At 42.0% G+C, this 20,694-nt stretch overlaps 2 protein-coding genes across 2 annotated transcripts in view; both read right to left on the minus strand.

Annotated features, from left to right (window-relative positions):
• The window catches only part of calcrla (calcitonin receptor-like a), a 44,302-nt gene extending 42,135 nt beyond the window's left edge, over positions 1-2,167 (minus strand). Inside the window, exon 1 of the mRNA XM_015976970.3 lies at positions 1,977-2,167. The gene's annotated coding sequence lies outside the window, so the exon portion shown is untranslated. The remainder of the gene's footprint in view (positions 1-1,976) is intronic.
• A 2,232-nt stretch (positions 2,168-4,399) lies between these two features.
• tfpia (tissue factor pathway inhibitor a) overlaps positions 4,400-20,694 on the minus strand; it is a 39,598-nt gene continuing 23,303 nt past the window's right edge. Inside the window, exons 3-7 of the mRNA XM_015976971.3 lie at positions 12,703-12,879; positions 12,022-12,084; positions 8,961-9,014; positions 4,823-5,011; positions 4,400-4,663 (exon numbers count right to left, since the gene is read on the minus strand). Coding sequence (XP_015832457.1) covers positions 4,596-4,663; positions 4,823-5,011; positions 8,961-9,014; positions 12,022-12,084; positions 12,703-12,879 — 551 coding nt within the window. The 3' untranslated portion in view covers positions 4,400-4,595. The remainder of the gene's footprint in view (positions 4,664-4,822; positions 5,012-8,960; positions 9,015-12,021; positions 12,085-12,702; positions 12,880-20,694) is intronic.

Genomic DNA, 20,694 nt, shown 5'->3' on the forward strand with positions numbered 1-20,694 from the left:
ATCCTTCCTTGAAAGGGTTACACCTGGTTGAAATATGACACCGTTTGTTCAAATAAACTCTCACTTCTAGGCTGTTCTCACATGAATATGAGATGCCATAAACCCACAGCAAGCGTCATGGAGTTGTTCAGTTACAAACAAGCTTCCATGCTTGTGAGGTGGATCATAAAAGAAGCTAGAAAAACAAAATGCCTGAAGGTGAAAACATTACTTTGTATCATTTGCTGTTTGGTAAAGTTTAGGTTTAGAAGCTAAAACTTCTAAATCTACCGGTTTCTTTACTGAAAATCAACACAAAATCCTGTTTCATTAAATCACAATTTAAGTTTTCAAAATAAATGTTGACACCACTCAAAGGTGTCAAATAGGCAGGGATGTCCAATTGTCCAATTTATATGAATCTGGAATATTACTTTTCATATGATTTAATATGAAATATAGCATGAATTGTATTTCCATATTTGGAGTTCCTTAATTTTTAAAAGGAAGAACATGCAACTTCCTTTATTATAAACAATAATTTGAGGTAATGTGTTTATTTTCTATCAGAATCTAATGCAGGGATAGGTGTAGGAGACGACTTTCATGTCCAGTCTGCATGAAAAATTCTGAGCGACCAAATTATAATCAAAAATAATCAAAGTGCTTTTTCTGTGAACTACATCTTTAACAAAGCACTGGATCTGTCAATTATATTTTAGTTTTTATTTAGCAATATCCAAGAATATAGCTATGTAAATTGTATAGGTTAAGAAAAAAAACATTGTACAGAAAAAAATATATAATCATGTAAGATAAATAAATAAAAAAAATTATGTAGGGTCCTAATAGCTTATAAAGATAATTTTAATATTCAATTCTATTGTTACAATTATTGAATTCGTTTTCAATCATGCCTTTATGTTTTAGATAATTCATCCAACCAATGAAGATAACTATTTTTGGAAATTACTAAATAGTGTTTATGGCAATGTTTAGTTTCCAAATGTGGTTTCAGGGAAGAGGTTTCTAGTAAACTCAACTAATTCAGGATTACAGTGTAGCCTAACTTCATTCGGCTGTAAATGTTGGTTTTAGGATTAAGCTGTATAAACATGCAGTAAATCATAAAATTCACAGATCCGCCTACGTGACGCAGCTAAAAACCAGTATATTCCATGTAATAGAGACAAACTTAGATCTAATGATGTCACCTGTATGTACAGCAGGTATAGCATCCTCCTACACAGAACCATCATCACCATCATCATCCTTTCATGGGTCCAGTCCAGCCCACAAACTTCCAGCATGTCCAAATCTGCTGCTTATGTAACCATGCAGATGATTTAGCAACCAGTGGACCAGGCTGGAACTAAAGGCTGAGAGCCGAACGCATCGCTGCTCTCCGGGTTGATCAACGCGAGGAGCCCACTCCCAGCCCTCCGTGGTGATCTGGAGATGTGTTGGATGGTAGGACAGGTCTGGTTAGACCAGGAGAAATCCCTGAGCCGGGTCAGCAGCGCGTGGATTTCTGACTGGATTGTTTCCAGTCTGATACAACCCAAAAGAAACGGAGCGTAAAAACATTAAATGGTAGGAATCCTGCGTGTTTTTCACCATCTGAATGAGATGTAAAAGCCCACAGTTAACGCACTGGTACCGACAACGCGCACTTCCAAAACCACACACGGTGAGTCCCACACCTCATGAGCATTACCCCTAAATGTGAACTGTCCAGTTCTGCCCGAATCCCACCCAAAAACAGTCGTCTGGGTCCACTTCCCACACACCCAGAACAATGCGGACCGACTGGATCCAGTTATGCAGCTCTAGTCTAAACGTTCAAAACGGATCTAGACCACATCAGTGTGGTGCTCATGAAACCCGTGCAGATTGAGCTGACCTTAATAACTCAGCACTGAGATCTAATGGACACCAGGCTGCTGGGGAACGTGGAAACAGCGCAGCGCAAAGACGCACTCGTCTGCGCTTCCTACCTGCAGCAGCAGGGGATTGGATCTCTGAACGCCTTCGGGGGGATTTCTCCTCAGAAGCTCCTCCGAGGCTTCGGCTGTTGCGCAGGGAGGCGATCAGAGCGGATCTCCGGCGCGCAATGAGCGCATCTGAAGCGGCTGTCAGCCTGACGCTGGAAACCAACCCACTACTTCCTGTTACATCACAAACGAGCCCACGGCTGAGGAGCTGGAAGCTGCTGCGACCCTGACACAGCGCACTATCCCCACGCTCCACGCACCGATACGTTTATGTAATAAAACTGCAGTTTATTCAGTCAAATAAAATAAAACAAATCATGTTTCCACACTGGATGTGCACAATTATAAGTAGATTTTATTTCTCGTTTTTTTAAACTCAGTCTAGTATTTAAAACGCCACAAGTTGACAGTTCTCTAAGTATATAGTAAAAAATGATACATTTACGGACTTTATCACTCAAATTATATGTGACTTTATAATTCTGCTGAGATAGAATTAGTCTTAGAACCGTTGAACACGTTTTGATGGGCGAATTACCTAAATACAGAGAAAAGTCATTGTCTCTGTGTTGAAAATTACACATCAAATAAAACAAAACAGCTATTTTATTCTCAGATGCTTTACACTCAGGTATTGCATTGAGATTAAACGACTTTGTGCAACACTGCCCCCTCGTGGTTCTCTTTTTACAACAAGCATCACTTCTTCATTATGTTGGTCTTGAATAAATCCCGGACAGGTCAGAATTGAAAAAAATATATAAATATATTTTACCTGAGCATCAAATTAATTTTGTTTTCTAGGATGATCAATGACTACCAAAATAAAAACATCAGCTGTAATATGCAAAGACAGTAAATATAAAGCAGATTTAGAGAAGCTTGGCAGCACTGTTTCTAATATTAACAGTATGAAATTAATATCTTATATTTGTGTAAAAACAAATCACATAGCAAACATAAAACAAGATTTCTTGTCTCACAGAAATTAAAATAATGTGAATAACAATTCTGTACCAGAAAGAAGTACCATTATTTTAATTCAGTTACTCTAAAGCCGACCAAAAGCAGTTTGTTCTCTACATAAATCAAAACCATTTAAATCACTGCCAGAAACAGTTCTTTGTTTAGAATTTTTAGTTTCAAAACATATTATCATATGCACACAAAAAAATACATGTTTTCCTTTACAACGAAATTCTTTGGCCCACAATTAATGCAAAAAAAACCCCACAAGTAAACGTTATAATATAAACAATATAAAAATCAACAAGGAAAATGTATACGAAAAGAAAACACAATCACCATGAGATTTTAATTATCATTAACTGCTTACAGCTGTTTAGGAATCAGACTTCTAAAACCACAACAGCAAAAAAAATAATTTGCTGATTGGAAAGAGGATTGGTGTTATAAACTAGATGTTTACACAAACCGTAGCAATAACAAAAGATTTAGCTCTGCAGGTTGGTCTAGTCATGCTACATTTGAGCCTCAGCTGGTCTACCATTGGACCAAACAAATCACAGCACTCGGTTTGCTGAGGGCCAGAGCTGCAATGGAGAAAAACTACAAAAATGGCGTCTGCTCAGGACCTGTACTCATTTGAAATGGCTTTGGCATCAGCTCTCATCGACTTGGGCTTTTCCACAAGACATGAACAGATAGAGGAACTTCAGTCATTTATTTCAACAAAGGGATGTTTTGCTTCTTCTTCTTCTATGGTGGACTGCCCACTCGTCCGTTGCTCTGATTGGTCCTAGCGTTGACCAATTGCATGCGTAGACAGCTTGAAAGACAACCGTAGATTCTGCCCCATGGCTGAGCTCTCTCAGTGGGTCATGGCCAGACTATTATTTATCTATGGTCGCGAGCTTTAGGTAGTGACTGAAAGAACGAGGTTGCGGATACAAGCAGGCATCTGGTTAGGATGGCTCCCTGGTGAGGTTTTCCGAGACCTAAAAGAAGACCCAGGACACGCTGTAGGGACTATGTCTCTCGGCTGGCCAGGGAACAGCTTGGGATTCCCCTGGAGGAGCTGGCCCAAGTGGCTGGGGAGGGGGAAGTCTGGACCTCTCTACTTAGGCTGCTGCCCCCAAAACCCAAACCCAGAAAAAAAATGGATGGATGGATCTTAAATTTGGAATCACACAAACTGGAATTGACTGGTCTGTGCTGTACAAGAATTTGGTGTTGACTCTAAAAACCAAAATCAGTGCATCTCCACATCTGTCTTGAGTGTGGGCGGTCTGCTGAGGGTGGGTCGAGTTCTGGTGATCTTCTTACTGGTTTTATACAATATTTAGAAGTGTACGGTTGTCATACCACGCAGTGATGCAGCTGCTGGAGTTATTGAGGACGCAAAATTTAAACTGAAGTAATAAACTTTGATCAGAAAGCCACCAGTGCAGTCATGATCTGAAGCTCCAGCTACCTAATAACAAGAAGTTTCTAGTTCCGCCTTCTACATGAAACCCTTCAGGTTAAGCTGCTGCCTGGCATTAAGGAGCCAGATTTTTAAAGAGCTGAGTTTAAAAGGAGCTTTGCAAATAAATGTAATGCATTCATATTTTACAAGCTCAATATAATACAAGTTTCTGCACAGCAGGATTCATGCTGTGTTCAGACTGAGCGGTTTAAAACGTTGTCCATGTTCTTCTTCCTTATTCGGATCATCTTCCCTTTGTGACCTGCAACAGGAGTTCACATAAAGACAAGTTTCCATCAACAGCTCTGAAGAAGAGGATTCAAAATCACTACACATTCTTTGTGACTGAGTGCTGTAAGCTGAAAGCAACAAAATCACATTTTCTGTTTTTGTTAATGATTGAGTAGCTCTCCATGGATACCCTTTTGGCTTTTGATGCACTTGTGATAGCAGCTTTTGCGAGATCTGAAGTTGTTCCCGTTTCCTCCGCAGCCGCTGTACATGAACATCTGGCATCTCTTGGTTTTTGGGTTGAATCCAAACCTTCTCTCTGACCCGGCACACGGCCCGTCAACCATTGGACTCAAGCAAACCTCTGAAGGACTCATGTCTACAAATCACAATCATAAAAGCATTTATTTAATGGACAAAACCCTAAAATACACCACACTTCTGCCACACATGAGAAAGAGTCGATTGATGACTGTTTGCTTCATCACAACTTTCAGTCTGACAGGCAAAGCTATTCTTCTGTAGCCTCTCACACTGAAAAAGAAAGATTTGTTTCTGTATTTTCCCATGAGGTCTTGCAAGCTTTCATCTTTGATCACGTCACCAGGAAATGAAACGCACAGCCTTTTCCTATTAACGTGGTTTTGAGTGATTTATCATCATGTAAAGAAATACTTTCAGGGTGTGAGAAGGTTCATAGAGCTAAACCAGGATAGAAAACAAATATGGAGGTCATTTTCAATCTGAATGTGTGATTCTTGTTTGTTTATTTTGTTATATGCTGTTTATTATTTGTTTGTTTATTTTGTTATATGCTGTTTATTATTTGTTTGTTTATTTAGTTATATGCTGTTTATTATTTGTTTGTTTATTTTGTTATATGCTGTTTATTATTTGTTTGTTTATTTAGTTATATGCTGTTTATTATTTGTTTGTTTATTTTGTTATATGCTGTTTATTATTTGTTTGTTTATTTTGTTATATGCTGTTTATTATTTACTCAGACGGTTAAATTCACCCCGAGCTGCAGAGATCATCTTCTTCCTGACTGAATCCTAGCCTCGGACTGAAACCTTTTCCTTTGCTCTGGTTCTGATCAATACTCTCAGCCATGCAGATGGGCACAATACCACAGCGTGATGCTGCCACCACTACGCTTCCCTGTGTGGGGGGTGCCCAAGATGTGAGCCACATGTGGCAGTTTCCATGGTGATCGAAAGGTTTCATTCCCTCATCTGTCCATGCTTCCCAGATCTCATATGCTTTTTATCAACTATGAAACCTTTTATTTCTGATTTTATTTCCTTCAGTAGCGTGGGCACCTGAACCCACGGACAGCCGCTCTAATCTGTTTTGTTCAGTTTGCTTCGACCCTCCTTATCTGTCTGATGAATGGCCTCTTTGTTGATTTGGTGCTTGACAGGTTTGTGATGGTGAAATGTATCCTTCCATTTCATCAAATGGCTCTGCCTGAGCTCGGTGGGATGAGGTTTTTTTTTTTTACGTTTTATAACTTGACCCTAGTCTATATTTCTGCAGAACTTTATCCCTGACCTTTGTTCTCAGCATCTGCTTGTTTCCAGTGAGATGCTGACTTTAGTTCACAGCTGTGATCAGAACCAGCGGAGCATCATGGAAGCCGAACTGAGTTGTGACATCTGCAGATGCAGTGATGAGGTGTGTAAGCGATGGGCAAGAAACTTGATGGTCAACGTTTTTCATCTACCAAGAGATGGACTTTAATGGAGAAAGGATCGCTGGTGACAAACCTTAAAGATGAGGATGAAAAACAATCATTTTCGTTTATTCAAACTTTTTCCTGTTAGCTGACAGGCGCTGATCTCTGTTAGTGTGAAATGTCTGTTTTCAAATAAAAGTTTAAATCCAATAAAATATTCCATCCTTTGGGCGGTAAGGAAGTCTGTGATTGGTTTGTCTTGTTTCCTGTGTTTATTGAAAGGTTGAGTTTTTTATTTATTTATTGAAATGCTTGATCAAGTAAAACAATAAACATTAATAAAACTAGATTTAACATGACAGCAAAAGCCAAAATTTGTGTTTTATTGTTTCGCCACAAGATGTCAGTGTTTGGCTTCCACATGCTAACAATAACCTCCCTTTAATTTGAAACCTACATACATGCCAAATGTTCCACACCCCCATTATCAAACAATGAAAATGTCTTCAAAGAAATTAGGGAAATGAAGAAGAAACCTTACAAAGAGCAGAAATCTTGGAGGCTGATGGTCCTCCATCTTTCCCTCTCAATATTCTGTGACATGAGTGAAATTGAATTTTTTGAGTTATACCTCTTACTGGTTTGAGGGAGGTGGGCCCAGTTCTCCCTGTGCTCCCCTGCTGCAGCAGAAAGCAGCCTTGCCGCGTGACAGCTAGGATATACGCTGCCTCCCAGCTAACACACAGAAAATGAATGAGTGGTTCTTTGTGACAAATCGGACGCAAGAGCGAGACTCTGATGCACTCCGTTTCTGCCCTTTGCTCCTCACAACAAAAGCAATTCTACAAGCTGTCGACCATCCATGCATCACTGCACCTCGACGTTTTTAAAACACTTCTGGCACCCATCACCGCTCTCATAAATGGCCTCCCCACTTTGAGGTCTGAGTTTATTCCAGAACTTATTTAAGAATTTGGCATGGGCTCATTGCTACTGGGAGGGCACGATGAGCCATTTAATTATGCATAATTGATTCAGCATTTAATGTTTCTTTCCCCCACTCTGCAAGGACAGACTAAGCACCAGCTCTAGCTTTGTTCCAGAGTTTTGCTTTTGACATCAGCAGTTAGCAGCGAAAATGTAAGTTCTAGTTCTGAGTTCTACTAAAAGCCTCTTTTGTGTTTCTTTGAAACACATAAAGGTGCAGTTTGTAAGAATTCTGCTGTGAAATAATCACAAAACAGTCTGTCTCAATCATGTTGGAAGGAAGGTTACAATGAAACAGATTTCATCTCAGCTGGCTAGGGGGTTGTCAGGTTTTCTGCTTTCGAAAAAAAATGTGTTGCAACTGTCTTCTGTAACTTTGTACAACTGTGTAACTGAAAAATGTATAACTGTAACTTTTGCTGCCTCTTGGCCAGGACTCCCTTGAAAATGAGGTTTTTAATCTCAATGGGACCTTCCTGGTTAAATAAGGAATAAATAAATAAAGAATTAATTAATTAATTAATTAATTAATTAATTAATTAATTAATTAATTAATTAATTAATTAATTAATTAATTAATTAAAAATAATAATGAAAATGAGACACAGTCATGTTTACACTCTGAGTTTGTGAGGTTGCCGAGTCTGCACTGAGCTAACACATCATGACGCAACTGGTTCATAATTGTGGTTTCATAACAGAAATTTGACGTCGGCAGGCAAAACTTTCCGAAGCCAGTAAACAAAAGCTACCCAGAAGTTATTTCTTGTACTCCTAAGAAGCCACGACATGTTCTTATTTTAAGCAGCTAGAGGCTAACGTTGAGCTACCAATGCTAACGCTGAAATAGAAGCAAATAGTCCGCTCTAAAAATGTCTCAAGCTAATTTTTCATTTACCAGCATCTCAATATCACAGTGAAGTGTGTATGAAGTGAAAAATGGAACATTCGTTCGTTCCTTTAATGAGTTGCTCAGAACTATAACAGCAAGATGGAAAACAACACTTTCTGTAATGACACACTAACGTAATAAGTGCAGGAAGTGTACTACCGTGAAACACCCAAGAGTGCTAATAACATCTTATATGAAAATGTATTTATCTACTTGTCAGCTGTGTAAGACTCATCTTTAATTGCCCTCTAGAATTCTCTGGTGCTGATCCGTAACTGGCAAGTCATGAAACGCTTCTTTATCCTCTAGTATGATTGAATGTCTCATGGGAGGTTTTCTGTGGAAAGCTCTGGCGTTCCCGTTTCAGGGGGTAGAAATTTGTTGTGAAGGAATGGCGGGTAGAAACATCCGGCTTATGAGTCTGACTTATTAACATTCATGATATGCAAACATCTCTCCTCTGATTGGCCAATAGCAATGGACTCTTCTGCTGCCTCATTCTTTTGTTTTGGGTAAAAAAAATGCAACATTGTGTGTTATCACCACAAACAACAAAAGCCTGAACAGTTAGGTTCTACTAGCCGAGACGCACGCTGCTCTTGCCCAGCCGTGTGATTACAGTTGGAAGCCAAAGTGGGCGAGGCTATGAAAACCAAATTTCCCTATGAGATTGTTTTCCTTCTGTGACATATGCAGGTGATGGGGGGTTGGAGAACACATTATCTCAGTGAGCGAGATCTTTAAAAAGGACAACAGACATGTTTTTCTTACCGTTTTGATTTGAAGAGTTGTGATGCACCAAAGGCTCACTGGCCGGCACGTTCACTGAAGAAGAAACATATTGATCAACAAATCTTTCAGGTTTTCTTTGCAGAGAGAAAGGGGAACATTGATCATATGTCTCTGGGTAAAAATGAAATCTGAAAATGGCTCGCTTTGGTTGGAAAATGACCAGACTGGTGATGAAAAATTCAAATGTCCCTCCACAGCTTTTTCTGTAACTAAAACTAACTGATATAAAAAGTTATTTATGGAGAGTTTGTACCTGATGAAAACAAAGGTTAAACACCAAAAAGCTGCTGATGGGAACATCAGATAATAACAGATAGGTGCACTAACATCAAAGTTAAAGCCACTGTAATGCCCCCTTGTGGCTGGCTGCAGTACAGGTCCCTCCTGATATGTAAAATACATTTGATTTGCATAAAAAACTCAAAATGTCTAAAAATATAATTAAACATAATATTTCCAGAATGAAGACAAAGTGAGGAAAGTTGTGGACTTGTGACCTTTTCACCAAGTCTTGTTTAATGTATGGAAGACATGACAGTTTCATAATTCAAGGAGGGGTTTAATATTTTGAAATTAATCACACAGAATGATCTTCTGAGCGTTCACTATGCAAATTAGCCCATAATTTACCACCTTTAAAAGTCTTAAATGTTGGTGTGTCTGCAGCTGCTGCAGGCTGGAGCTTAAAACAGACCAGGATGAGATTTTCTATTTGTGTAAATTACTTTGGAAAATAACAATAAGCCATTTCGCCAATGCATTAATAATCATTTCAATATAAAACATTAATTAAACTCCACAAAAGTAATCAACAGTGTTTAATCTTTTATATGGAAACAGAAATGTGGTAATGGTTGTATTTTGTCTAATTAGTAAAGGAGATAAGTTGAATATTTCCACAGATGTTTGTATTTTGTTGTCTCTAAGGTAAAACAAACACTGAATGTGTCAGTGGTGAATTTAGACGCCTGCATTTTTGTGTTGCTGGTGTCTGCTGCTGCTCGAGCTCAGTTTCAGTCATTATTTTTCATCCATTCTGGGTACCGGTGTCAGAACTTCACCTGCAGACTCAACGCTGACATGTTCTGATTTGCCTTGTTAGAGGACGCTTGTGTCCAGCCATGCATAAAAACCATTTCTGCCAGTAAATGGAGTTTGTCCAGAGCTACAAAATGCATTAATCTGATATAATCTGTCACCAACTCTTTACGCCCCTTCGGCGTTCTGTCTGAACATGTTTAGATTGGTTTGTGGTGAATTTCAGAAACAGATCAGAATGTTTATCAGGAAGAAGGATCAGTTAGAAATCGGTAAAGTGGTCATTCTGTTTGCACCAATTACTACAATTCAGAAGAGATTACAATTACATATTTGCATAGAATTGGTTTAAACTGTGATTATAAAAACAGAAAAAGTTATTTTCTGTGTTATTTTTGGTCAATGCTGGAAAGAGCTGCTGGAGAAGAACCAGAGTCACTTGTGGCCCCAGAGCCACAGGCTGCAGACACTTTAAGACTCTTATTTTCTAATGTCCTCAATTTTTCCCTTCAGTTCTCCACTTTGAGAACTGTGCGCGCCTGTGCTTCAGCTGTTAATCAACCCACCTGCTACGCATTACACCAGCCACCTCCTCCTCCAGATATACACCTCTAGCTGTCAGATCCTGCTGTTTGCTTCCTGATGTGGCTGCTTGTGTTTCCTTTATCTACTGATTTAACCCTTGAGAGTTTTTCTATCCTGAAGGTTTTGATGCTGATAAAATAAGATAAAACCAAAATTGCTGAATGTCCACCAACATCAACAAAGAACTTAAAAAGCTGCAATTCCGTTCACCCATGAAGACAGTGGGAGGGTTAAAGCTGTTATAATGAACGCAAACGTGGTCACAGAACTCTGACCCCTCTCCTCGGGTATCTTCCCCGAGACGCTTCCGGCGGAACCGGAAACCCGCATTGCCGGACTAAAGATAGTGCAAAACACCAGTTGTCATTTTCTAGGTCCAAACGTCTTTTGTAGATGTCCATGACTTAAATTGTGTTTTTCTTTTTGTGACTCGGGTAGTTTGTCCTAAAGTTGAAGTGCTAGCAGCCGACTGTTTGTCCTTATTGAGCTGCGAGCGTCTCACACCAGTGGTGTTCTGTAGCTAAATGCGTGAGTGTGTGATGAGTGACGCATGGAAGTGTCCAGATGGTCCAATAGTTGGTTTCGGTTTGAGGTTTTTAGACAAATACAAGAACCACTTTATTAATTTTATTTATCTTATATTTTTTTTAATTTCCACAACATATTTATAGCTCTGTTGGAATATTGTTGAGCGGCATGGGAAAAAAAAGGTTTTAGTCTAATTTGTTTTTACAAATTTTTATCATAGCAGCTTCAATAGTAAAGTGGGGCAAAACAAGAGCGAGATCTCAGAATAAATGGTGACGTAGTGGAACAGTCACACAGCATCCTCGTCTTGATTAAAACGTTACGAATCAAACGTTCCATGTGGTTTCAGTACGTCCTGGAACACCGTTTCCATCTTGCCATACCCTATCTGACACGATGTTCCTTTAATCACATTTAGATTTCTTGAACAAGTATCAATTATTGCTTATTTTAGTGCTCATTCTGAATACTAAAAATGATGGAAATAAATCACTGATGCAAACACAGGTGCAAATGTCCAGGTGAATCAGTAGGGGGCAGGGCCTACGAACAAAGCCTCTGGAACTGCCCTTACTGCTCAGAGCTTCAATCATCTCTAATTTTGGGTTGTTTTACCGTATTTTCTCTGTAGGATCTAAAACTGAACCAGTGTTTCACGTGGGGCAGGTGAATGCACAAATGAGGGACAGATGATGGACAGCAAGAGGAAAGAAAAAAACTGTGACACAGGCAACAAGAAAACAAAAACCAATGCAAGGTTAAGATAAAACTTAAAAAAAGTACTCTAACCTGTAATAATTTTCCTGAACTGGAACAGAAACAATAGATTTAAAAAAAGAAATGCTTCAGCAAACAGAGTAGGAGATGTATGTGTGCTGCGCAGGTTTACCTGCATTAACGGCTTGCACGATTCTGGGAGACGTGAGGTCTCCTGTTGCTGCGGTTGGAGTAACTGGTCATCAAACATAAAACAACCAAAAGAAAAAGGAAAACAGTTAACATCTGAAGCCTCCACATGTCCTAATCTGCATATTTTCCAATAAATTAAATGGAAAGCTTGAAATTATTGTGTAAAACAGAAGAAAAGGTTAATTGTTTTGGGTTTTATTTCTGTAGAGAATGTGCTGTTGACAGAAACTGTTTCAGTAAAGTGAGTTCTTCTTTATTTTCAAACGTCTACCGCACACCTCAGCTGAGCATCATTGAGTCGGCTTTGCTGTTCTCTCCGGGTGCTCCGGCTTCCTCCCACGGTCCAAAAACATGACTGTTAGGTTAATTGGTCAGTCTAAATTGTCCTTAGGTGTGTGTGTGTGTGTGTGTGTGTGTGTGTGTGTGTGTGTGTGTGTGTGTGTGTGTGTGTGTGTGTGTGTGTGTGTGTGTGTGTGTGTGTGTTGCCCTGCGATAGACTGGCTCTCTGTTCAGGGTGTACCCCGCCTGATTGCCCATTGACTGCTGGAGATAGCCCCCCCCCAACCCTAACCCTTTCCTGGCGGGGTCACCCATGAAGGCAGTGGGAGGGTTAAGTGAGAGGACAGTTATGATTAAGAAGAGCTTGGCATCCCGCCCCTACCTGGGTTCTGACACCTGGCTTGGCACTCAGGCAATCTCCTGAAGTTGTTGGCGTTGCCGAAACAGCCACCATAGAAGAAACGTTTACACTGCTGTGTCTCTCTGTCGAAGAAGTAGCGATTCACCAGACCTCGACACGGACCGGGAGCCTCTGGTAAATGGCATGGGTTCTTATCATCTACACAAAAAAAGTCCACATTAGACTCTTACAGCATGTTAAAACGCTGACCCTGGAGTTAGCTTAGAAACAAACACATAACCGATCCAACGTGCAGTCCCTTGGTTCTGAAGTCAAACAGCCAACAGTTTATATTGAGTCTAAACAAATAACCCCCACTGAGAGATGGACGGCAGTAAAATGCTACTGGTGTTAAACAAAAAAATGTTATGCAAAGTGACTTTGACTCCAAAACTCTGGGAAACAGTGAAAGATCAAAGATTGTTTCTCTAGAGCAAATCTGTGATGAATAATTCAGAAATAAACTGTCTGTTTAGGATGTGGAGCTCAGAAGAGGAGGGCAATAAAGAAAAGTGACTTTAATCCTTTATTGTGTCACAGTTTATTTTGAAAATGGGTAAATAATAAAGAATGTCTTAATTTATTCACATATTAAGTCAACACTCCTTTTTTCTACCTATTGGGAATATGCATTTAATATTTAATCTTATATATATATATATATATATATATATATATATATATATATATATATATATATATATATATATATATATGTATGTATCAATATCATTATCCATCCCTCCAGCCATTTTCATCCGCTTATCGTGGGTCGTGGGGGCAGCAGCCTATGTTGAGAGGCCCAGACTTCCCTCTCCCCAGCCACTTGGGCCAGCTCCTCCAGGGGAATCCCAAGCTGTTCCCTGGCCAGGTGAGAGACCCTCCAGCGTGTCCTGGGTCTACCTTTAGGTCTCCTCCCGGTTGGACGTGCCCGAAAAACCTCACCATGCAGGGAGATGTCCAGGAGGCATCCTGACCGGATTCCCGAGTCACCTCAACTGGCTCCTCTCAATGTGGAGGAGCAGCGGGTCTACTCCGAGCCCCTCCCGAATGACCGAGCTTCTCACCCTATCTCTAAGGGAGAGCCCAGCCACTTTGCAGAGAAAACTAATTTCGGCCGCTTGTATCCGCGATCCCGTTCTTTCGGTCACTACCCAAAGCTCATGACCATAGGTGAGGGTGGGAACTTAGATTGATCGGTAAATCGAGAGCTTCACCTTCTGACTCAGCTCTCTCTTCACCACGACAACATCGCCTGCATCACGGCAAATGCAGCACCAATCCGCCTATCGATCTCATGCTCCAGTTTTCCCTCACTCATGCACAAGACCCCGAGATACTTAAACTCCTCCACTTGGGGCAGGACCTCATCCCTGACCTGGAGAAGGCATTCTACCCTTTTCCGAATCAAGACCATGGTCTCAGATTTAGAGGAACTGATTGTCATCCCAGCTGCTTCACACTCGGCTGCGAACCGCTCCAGCGAGAGCTAAAGATCACGTTCTGATGAAGCCAACAGGACCACATCATCTGCAAAATGCAGAGACCTGATCCTCAGGCCACCAAAACGGATGCCCTCCACACCTTGGCTGCACCTAGAAATTCTGTCCATAAAGGTTATGAACAGAATCGGTGATGTAGCGAGATGAATTGTCCATTTCTGACCTAAAGGCCCTGCTCTATTTGCTCTGCCCAAGCAGAAACACAAGTGTCTGACACAAGCCTAATCTACAAGATATGGGCCAAGGCCACTCATGCTCTGTGCTCTTATCTGTTGCTTCCTCGGACAGCACAAGAAAGAATAAAGGAGACAGAACTCTTCTCTTTAAATGATAATCAAATAACTTTGTTAGTCCAAATAATCATGTGAAGCTAATGTTCAATCAATCTGTGAAATAAGAATATTAATTACTTGATATTATAATCCTACGATAGTATTTTAATAAGTAATATAACTTTAAATATTTACACTAGACTGATCTAACGTAATGCTAAGTCACATGACACATTTCCTTTTTCTGATCCAATCAGAACCTTCCAGCTCTGACGCGAGGCGTGGTTTTGTTGGCGCTTGTATAATCCCCTTTTGTTGTCAAATTCTGATTCGACCATAAATCAAAACATCCAAATTATAAAACTATGCCCCACAGCATCTTAACTTGAGTTCAAAGCGTTCTAGAGAAGTTGTCGGAGTGGCCAATCCGTAACTTGCCTCTTATTTATTTTTTATTTTTATTTATTTATTTATTTTTTTTACTGTGTCCTGTCTGGCTGTGAAGCAAGCAGAATTGATGTCTGAATGCTGGTGACAAGCCTTACAGATTTACTCTCAGGTGGAGCATCAAAGCATTTGCTTTTAATGTCATGCCTGATACTTAAAACTTTATTGTTATTGTTGTTGAAAGCATTGTAATTCCGACCAGACACGGAGACAGAGGTGAAAGAGAAAGGAAAAGAAAAGGTGGGGAGAGAGGAGGGGGGAGGGGGGTGTTCCACAAAAATAAACAATGAACAAGAGTCTGCTTCTAGACCTGCAGAAAAAGACAAAAAAAAAGGGACACAACAACAATACAACAACTGCGTCAACTTGATGAAGAAAATATATAATCAACATTGCTTAACTGAAGAATCACGATAATAAATCACAGTGCATTGTGCCCACCATAGTCTTAAGACCTGTGTTTAACATTCCCAAGCCCATACTTTTGAAAGCACCATGTGAGCACCTGTGTGTGTACACGCGCTTGTTTATGTAAGGTTTCTCTATAGGAGCGTCCAACTTAGAGTGTGAGGGACCACAGATCCGCCCCCCAAAGATGCGCAGGAGACGGGGGGAGCTCCAAGTCCCAGAGATCCAGGCGCTGCCCCAGAACACAGGAACCCCAAGGAGACTGCAACCAGGAAGCCCCCCCCCCCGAGAGGCACAGAGGATCGTCCCGGGGGGCCACAACCAGCAGCCGGCAGAGTCCCGGGAGATATCAGCGGCAAGCCCACAGGCCCGCCCGCAGCCTCCCACTCCCTAGCCGGCTGAGCCCGGGACCCAGCGACCCGGGACCCAGGGGCGACCACCCCCGCCGGGGACCCAGCAGAGCCCAGGGACCCAGACCCCACCAGGCAGCCACCGGGATCTATCAGGCAGATGCCTGAAACTTAAACCCCCAGACCCGGTTGCCACAAACACTCAGGCAGACCATGGCACAACCCCTCACACCAGGTGTGAAAGGGGGAGGGGGGACAAAGATCTATATCGTCAAGAGAGGATCCAGGAGAGGGGAGGAGTCAAAGGCCCCACCTGACATATACAATCATACACAAACACAGTCACACACTCCCTCCCTCACGCTCACACATGCACATACAACTCAAGACTTGCAAAAATGCACGCCGGACACCCACTCATGCTCCCCATACACACCCATTTCACTCTGGTCCCGGTACTGCTGCACACTGGGTACAGCCATCACCAGTAACCAGAGTTTGACCCTTTCTGCTGGGGTGCTGATGAGCAGGCTCCCCCGCCCAACGCTGAGCACAGCAACCCACCACCCCAAACCCCAACCAGACGGCCAGATCTCCCTCCTAGCCTCCAGCCCCAGGAGGCCTAGCAACAACAGAGGTGGCTAAGACCCCTAGTCTCCCTCCGCCTGCTCCAATATAGTGTTGTGTGATCATGAGGTGTATTCCATGGCTGTGGTGAGTGGGCAGTGCGGGCATCATCCGGCCTATGCCAGCTGGTGCCACCGCACCACCCCACTTACACCCTCAGCCATCAGTGTCTAAGTGCAGTTTAAAATTGGAAGTGGGCACCGGCTCCCGGGAGGAGGCTGAAATATCCCCCTGCCGAATGCCGTTGAATGTGCTCACTCCCAAGGCCCTAAGTGTGTGTTTGTGTGGAATGTCGTCAGTGGAAGTGTATAAGGTGCAAATAAAATTGGGGGGCAGGTTGCCACAGGAATGTGGAAATGGGGTCCATACCCGCACTCCCTGACTTGCCCACCCCCCAAGGTACTATGTGTATGTTTGTGTGATGATGTGAGGGAGCCGGAGGAGAGAAATATGCGGGGATGGAGAGGAATGGCTGGCTGGGCTTAGCCCTCCAGGGAGCCAGCTCCCCTACTGGCCCCAATAGGCACCTCTGTTGTCAAACTGCCACCCAGGGCATGGAGACCCCAGCCCATCCTGCCAGGGCCCAAAGCAGCAGCATTACAGAGCCTCACGGAGTCCAAGGGCACCACTCCAGCCCCACCCCAGCAGAAAATCTATGCCCATCCCTGCATTTGCACAACTTCCAGAATATATAAGACATGGGACATCCAGGTAAGGTTGGGTCCTCCCCCTCCTGAACCTCCCCCTCCCCTGTGATGGAACGGCAGAGGAGCCAAGGTCTACCTGAGGCCCCCGAACCTGGGCCAGGCACTGCTGCGTGTTCCTGCCTTCTTCCCGGCAGCATACATGTCAGGACCTGACCCCCAAGGCCCCGCCCAGAACCCCACACGGGGCCGGCCACCCCCAAAACCCGAGCCCCCAGGCCCCCACCTAGACCCGCCCAGGGGCATTGCAGCCGCCAGGCAGTGACCCATGGCCGCCGCCAAGCCCCCCAAGGGGCCCCACTCACAACTGCCAGTAGTCCACCCCCCGAGGCAACCCAAGCACCTCCAGAGGGGGGCAACGGCCCCCCAGTCCCAGGCACCCCCAGTGAACCCACCTCCAGGGAACATCCGGATACTCCAAACTCAGACCCCACACCCCCCCACCCACACCATCCCACAGGACAACATCAACAGCCCCCCACCCTCGCTATGTGATGGAACCGATCAAAGGAGCCCAGAGAGATTCATCTGAAGTGGAAGCACAGGCTATATCAAGTGCAATATGATCTAACAAAAGATTTCTATACTGGTTAATGCAGAGAGTTTCTCTATTTTTCCAATTCAAGAGGATAGTTTTCTTAGCGATGCATATGGCAGTCAGAACCACGTGAACCAAAGATGTTTCAATCGGGACATCGTCCAGGTTTCCCAGTAAACAAAGAGAGGGGGAAGTTGGGATATGACATTTCAGACATTTTGACAGATCCTCACATACTCTACCCCAAAATTCCTGGACAGGTGGGCAGGACCACAGTGCATGAATGTAATTGTCAGGAATGTTGTTTGTGCAGTGTGTACAGGTGTCAGACGACACAAACCCCATCTTGAACATCCGATGACCTGTATAGTGTACTCTGTGTAGAATTTTGTACTGAATTAATTGTAAATTGGGGTGTCTGATCATTTTAAAAGTTTTTAAACAAGTTTGGGACCAGAAGTCCTGGTCAAAGCTAACTGATAGATCCACCTCCCATTTTTCAATAGGGATTGCAATTTTATCATCTATTTTGGACAGTGTCTTATATACTTTAGACGGTAGTTTGGGGGGTTTGAGATTATAAAAGTCTAATACCCTTGGTGGTGTTTGTAATTCTATTTTATTGAGCTTAAATTTTTGTTTGACTACAGATTTAATTTGGTGATATTCTAGAAAGCTATTCTTATCCATTCCAAATTGGGAGACTATTTGATTAAATGGAATGAAGTCCAATCCTTCATATATGTGTTCCAGGTATAGGATTCCTATATTTTTCCAGTCCGGAAGGTTCATCATTTTGTTGTTTTGCAAAATGTCAGGATTATTCCAGATAGGTGTGCGTCTGCATGGTACTAGTAAAGACTCTGTCATTTTAAGATACCCCCACCATGCCGTCAGAGAAGTGCTGATACTAATACTTTTGAAGCTTTCATGTTTTCTTATGCTTGAGCTAATAAATGGTAAGTCTGAAAGCTCTATCGTATTGCAAAGTGTCTGTTCTACATCTAACCAGGACCTATCTAGTGGGTTATCTTGCAACCATCTTGGTATATATTGCAGCCTGTTGGCTAAGAAATAATAATAAAAGTTGGGTAAATCCAGTCTTCCTCTGTCTTTGGTCTTCTGAAGCGTTTTTAAGCTAATTCGTGGAGGTTTATCCTTCCAAAGGAATTTAGTGATTGAGGAGTCCAGAGATTTAAACCAGTCAGCTGGTGGTTTGTTTGGGACCATCGAGAATAAGTAATTTATTCTGGGTAAGACCATCATTTTAATTGTAGCCACTCTCCCCATGAGTGATATTGGTAAGGATTTCCATCTTGCAAGATCATCTTCCACTTTCCTTAAAAGTGGGATGTAGTTTAGTTTGGTTAGATCTGCTAACTTGGGAGAGATATTAATTCCAAGGTATGTGATATTCCCTGACTCCAATTGTGTATTAAGCAAATTGACAAATGAGAAATTAATTGGTAGAACTGTGGATTTTAACCAGTTTATAGAGTAATCTGAAACTCTGGAAAAAGAGTTTATCAGTTCTATTGCTTGGGAGAGAGAGGATTGAGAATTCTGGAGAAAGAGTAAAACATAATCTGCATAAAGACTGATCTTATGTTCTATTTTCTTACACTTTATCCCTTTAATATCTGTTGTTTGCCTAATTGCTGCTGCTAGTGGTTCAATAAAGATAGCAAATAGTGAGGGGGAGAGTGGGCATCCCTGCCTGGTCCCCCTCTGAAGACAGAAGCTAGCTGATATTTGGTCATTCGTCCTGACACGTGCTGTTGGTGAACTGTATAATGTTTGTAGCCAGTTTATGAAGAAGTTCCCAAAACCAAATTTATGTAAAGTTGCAAATAAGAACTTCCAGTTAACTCTAGCCTGTAGCATGAGGGATAATCTGGTGTTCGCAGGCCTGCCGGAGCAGACGGGAGGGGCGGAGAACTGCGAGCATACAATCAAGAACTTTCTCCAGACCCAAATGAAAATACCCGAAGAAACGGTAAAAAACATCACATTTCACCGGGTACATCGCCTTGGAGCTAGACGAGTGGACAGCAGAAGACCTCGTCCCATCGTGGCTAAATTTGAACATTTTAAGCAGAAGGATCTTGTTAAAAGTCACGGAAGAGAGCTCAAATGGAAAGATTTCAGCTTGAATGATCAGTTCCCGAAGGAAATTCTGGATCGGCGCCGGGTCCTCTTTCCGCTGCGTAAAAAGTTTATCCAGGATGGGAAGAGAGCTGTCATCTCGGTGGATAAGCTTTATGTGGACAATAAGCTTTACAAGGAGCGAGGAGTAACTGACTGGCTGTATTAGCCCAACATCAGGACAGACATTTATTATTCTTATCAGGATTCACTGGGTTTGATCACGTCAGGATTAAACAGCTGCTAAATCCGTATTGTTGATGATAAGATCACCTGTTCATCACCACCTCACACCCCATCACCTTTTCTTTTTAGTTCTTTCTTCTTTTTTAACCTGTATCTGTATTTTCCCTTCCTTTTTACCTGCTTCTGCACCTTTACACCTGTAACCACACAACTTTCCAACACTGCGTCAGACCCGACACACACACGCACACACACACACACACACACACACACACACACACACACACACACACACACACACACACAGATATATTAAATTCACAGCACAGTAAATATCATAATTTATGCGTCAAATAATACAACCACAAACACTGTTGGATCTTTATTATTATTATTATTATTATTATTTACTTTTCTGTTATTTATTAACATACAATTTTATTCATTTAGATACTTATTCCATCTTATTCACATGAAGGCGTCATATTTTAGCTACTCACACACACATCTATGGGTGCACTAAGATTTGTCTCATGGAATGTACATGGAGCTGGCTCCATAGAGAAAAGATTAAAGATTTTTTATCAGCTAAAGAGAGTGCAAGCAGACGTAATATTGTTACAAGAGACTCATAGATCTGCCACATCCGCAGATGAACTTAAAACACCTGAGTTTCCCTGCATGTTCTCTGCCTGCTATAACTCTAGGCAAAGAGGAGTAGCTATTTTAATACACAAAAACATCAATTTCACAGTACTGGACACAGTCTTTAATCCAGAGGGTAGATTTATAATG

This window comes from Nothobranchius furzeri, chromosome 14 (assembly GCF_043380555.1).
Source record: "Nothobranchius furzeri strain GRZ-AD chromosome 14, NfurGRZ-RIMD1, whole genome shotgun sequence".
In the NCBI taxonomy this organism is placed as follows: Eukaryota; Metazoa; Chordata; class Actinopteri; order Cyprinodontiformes; family Nothobranchiidae; genus Nothobranchius; species Nothobranchius furzeri.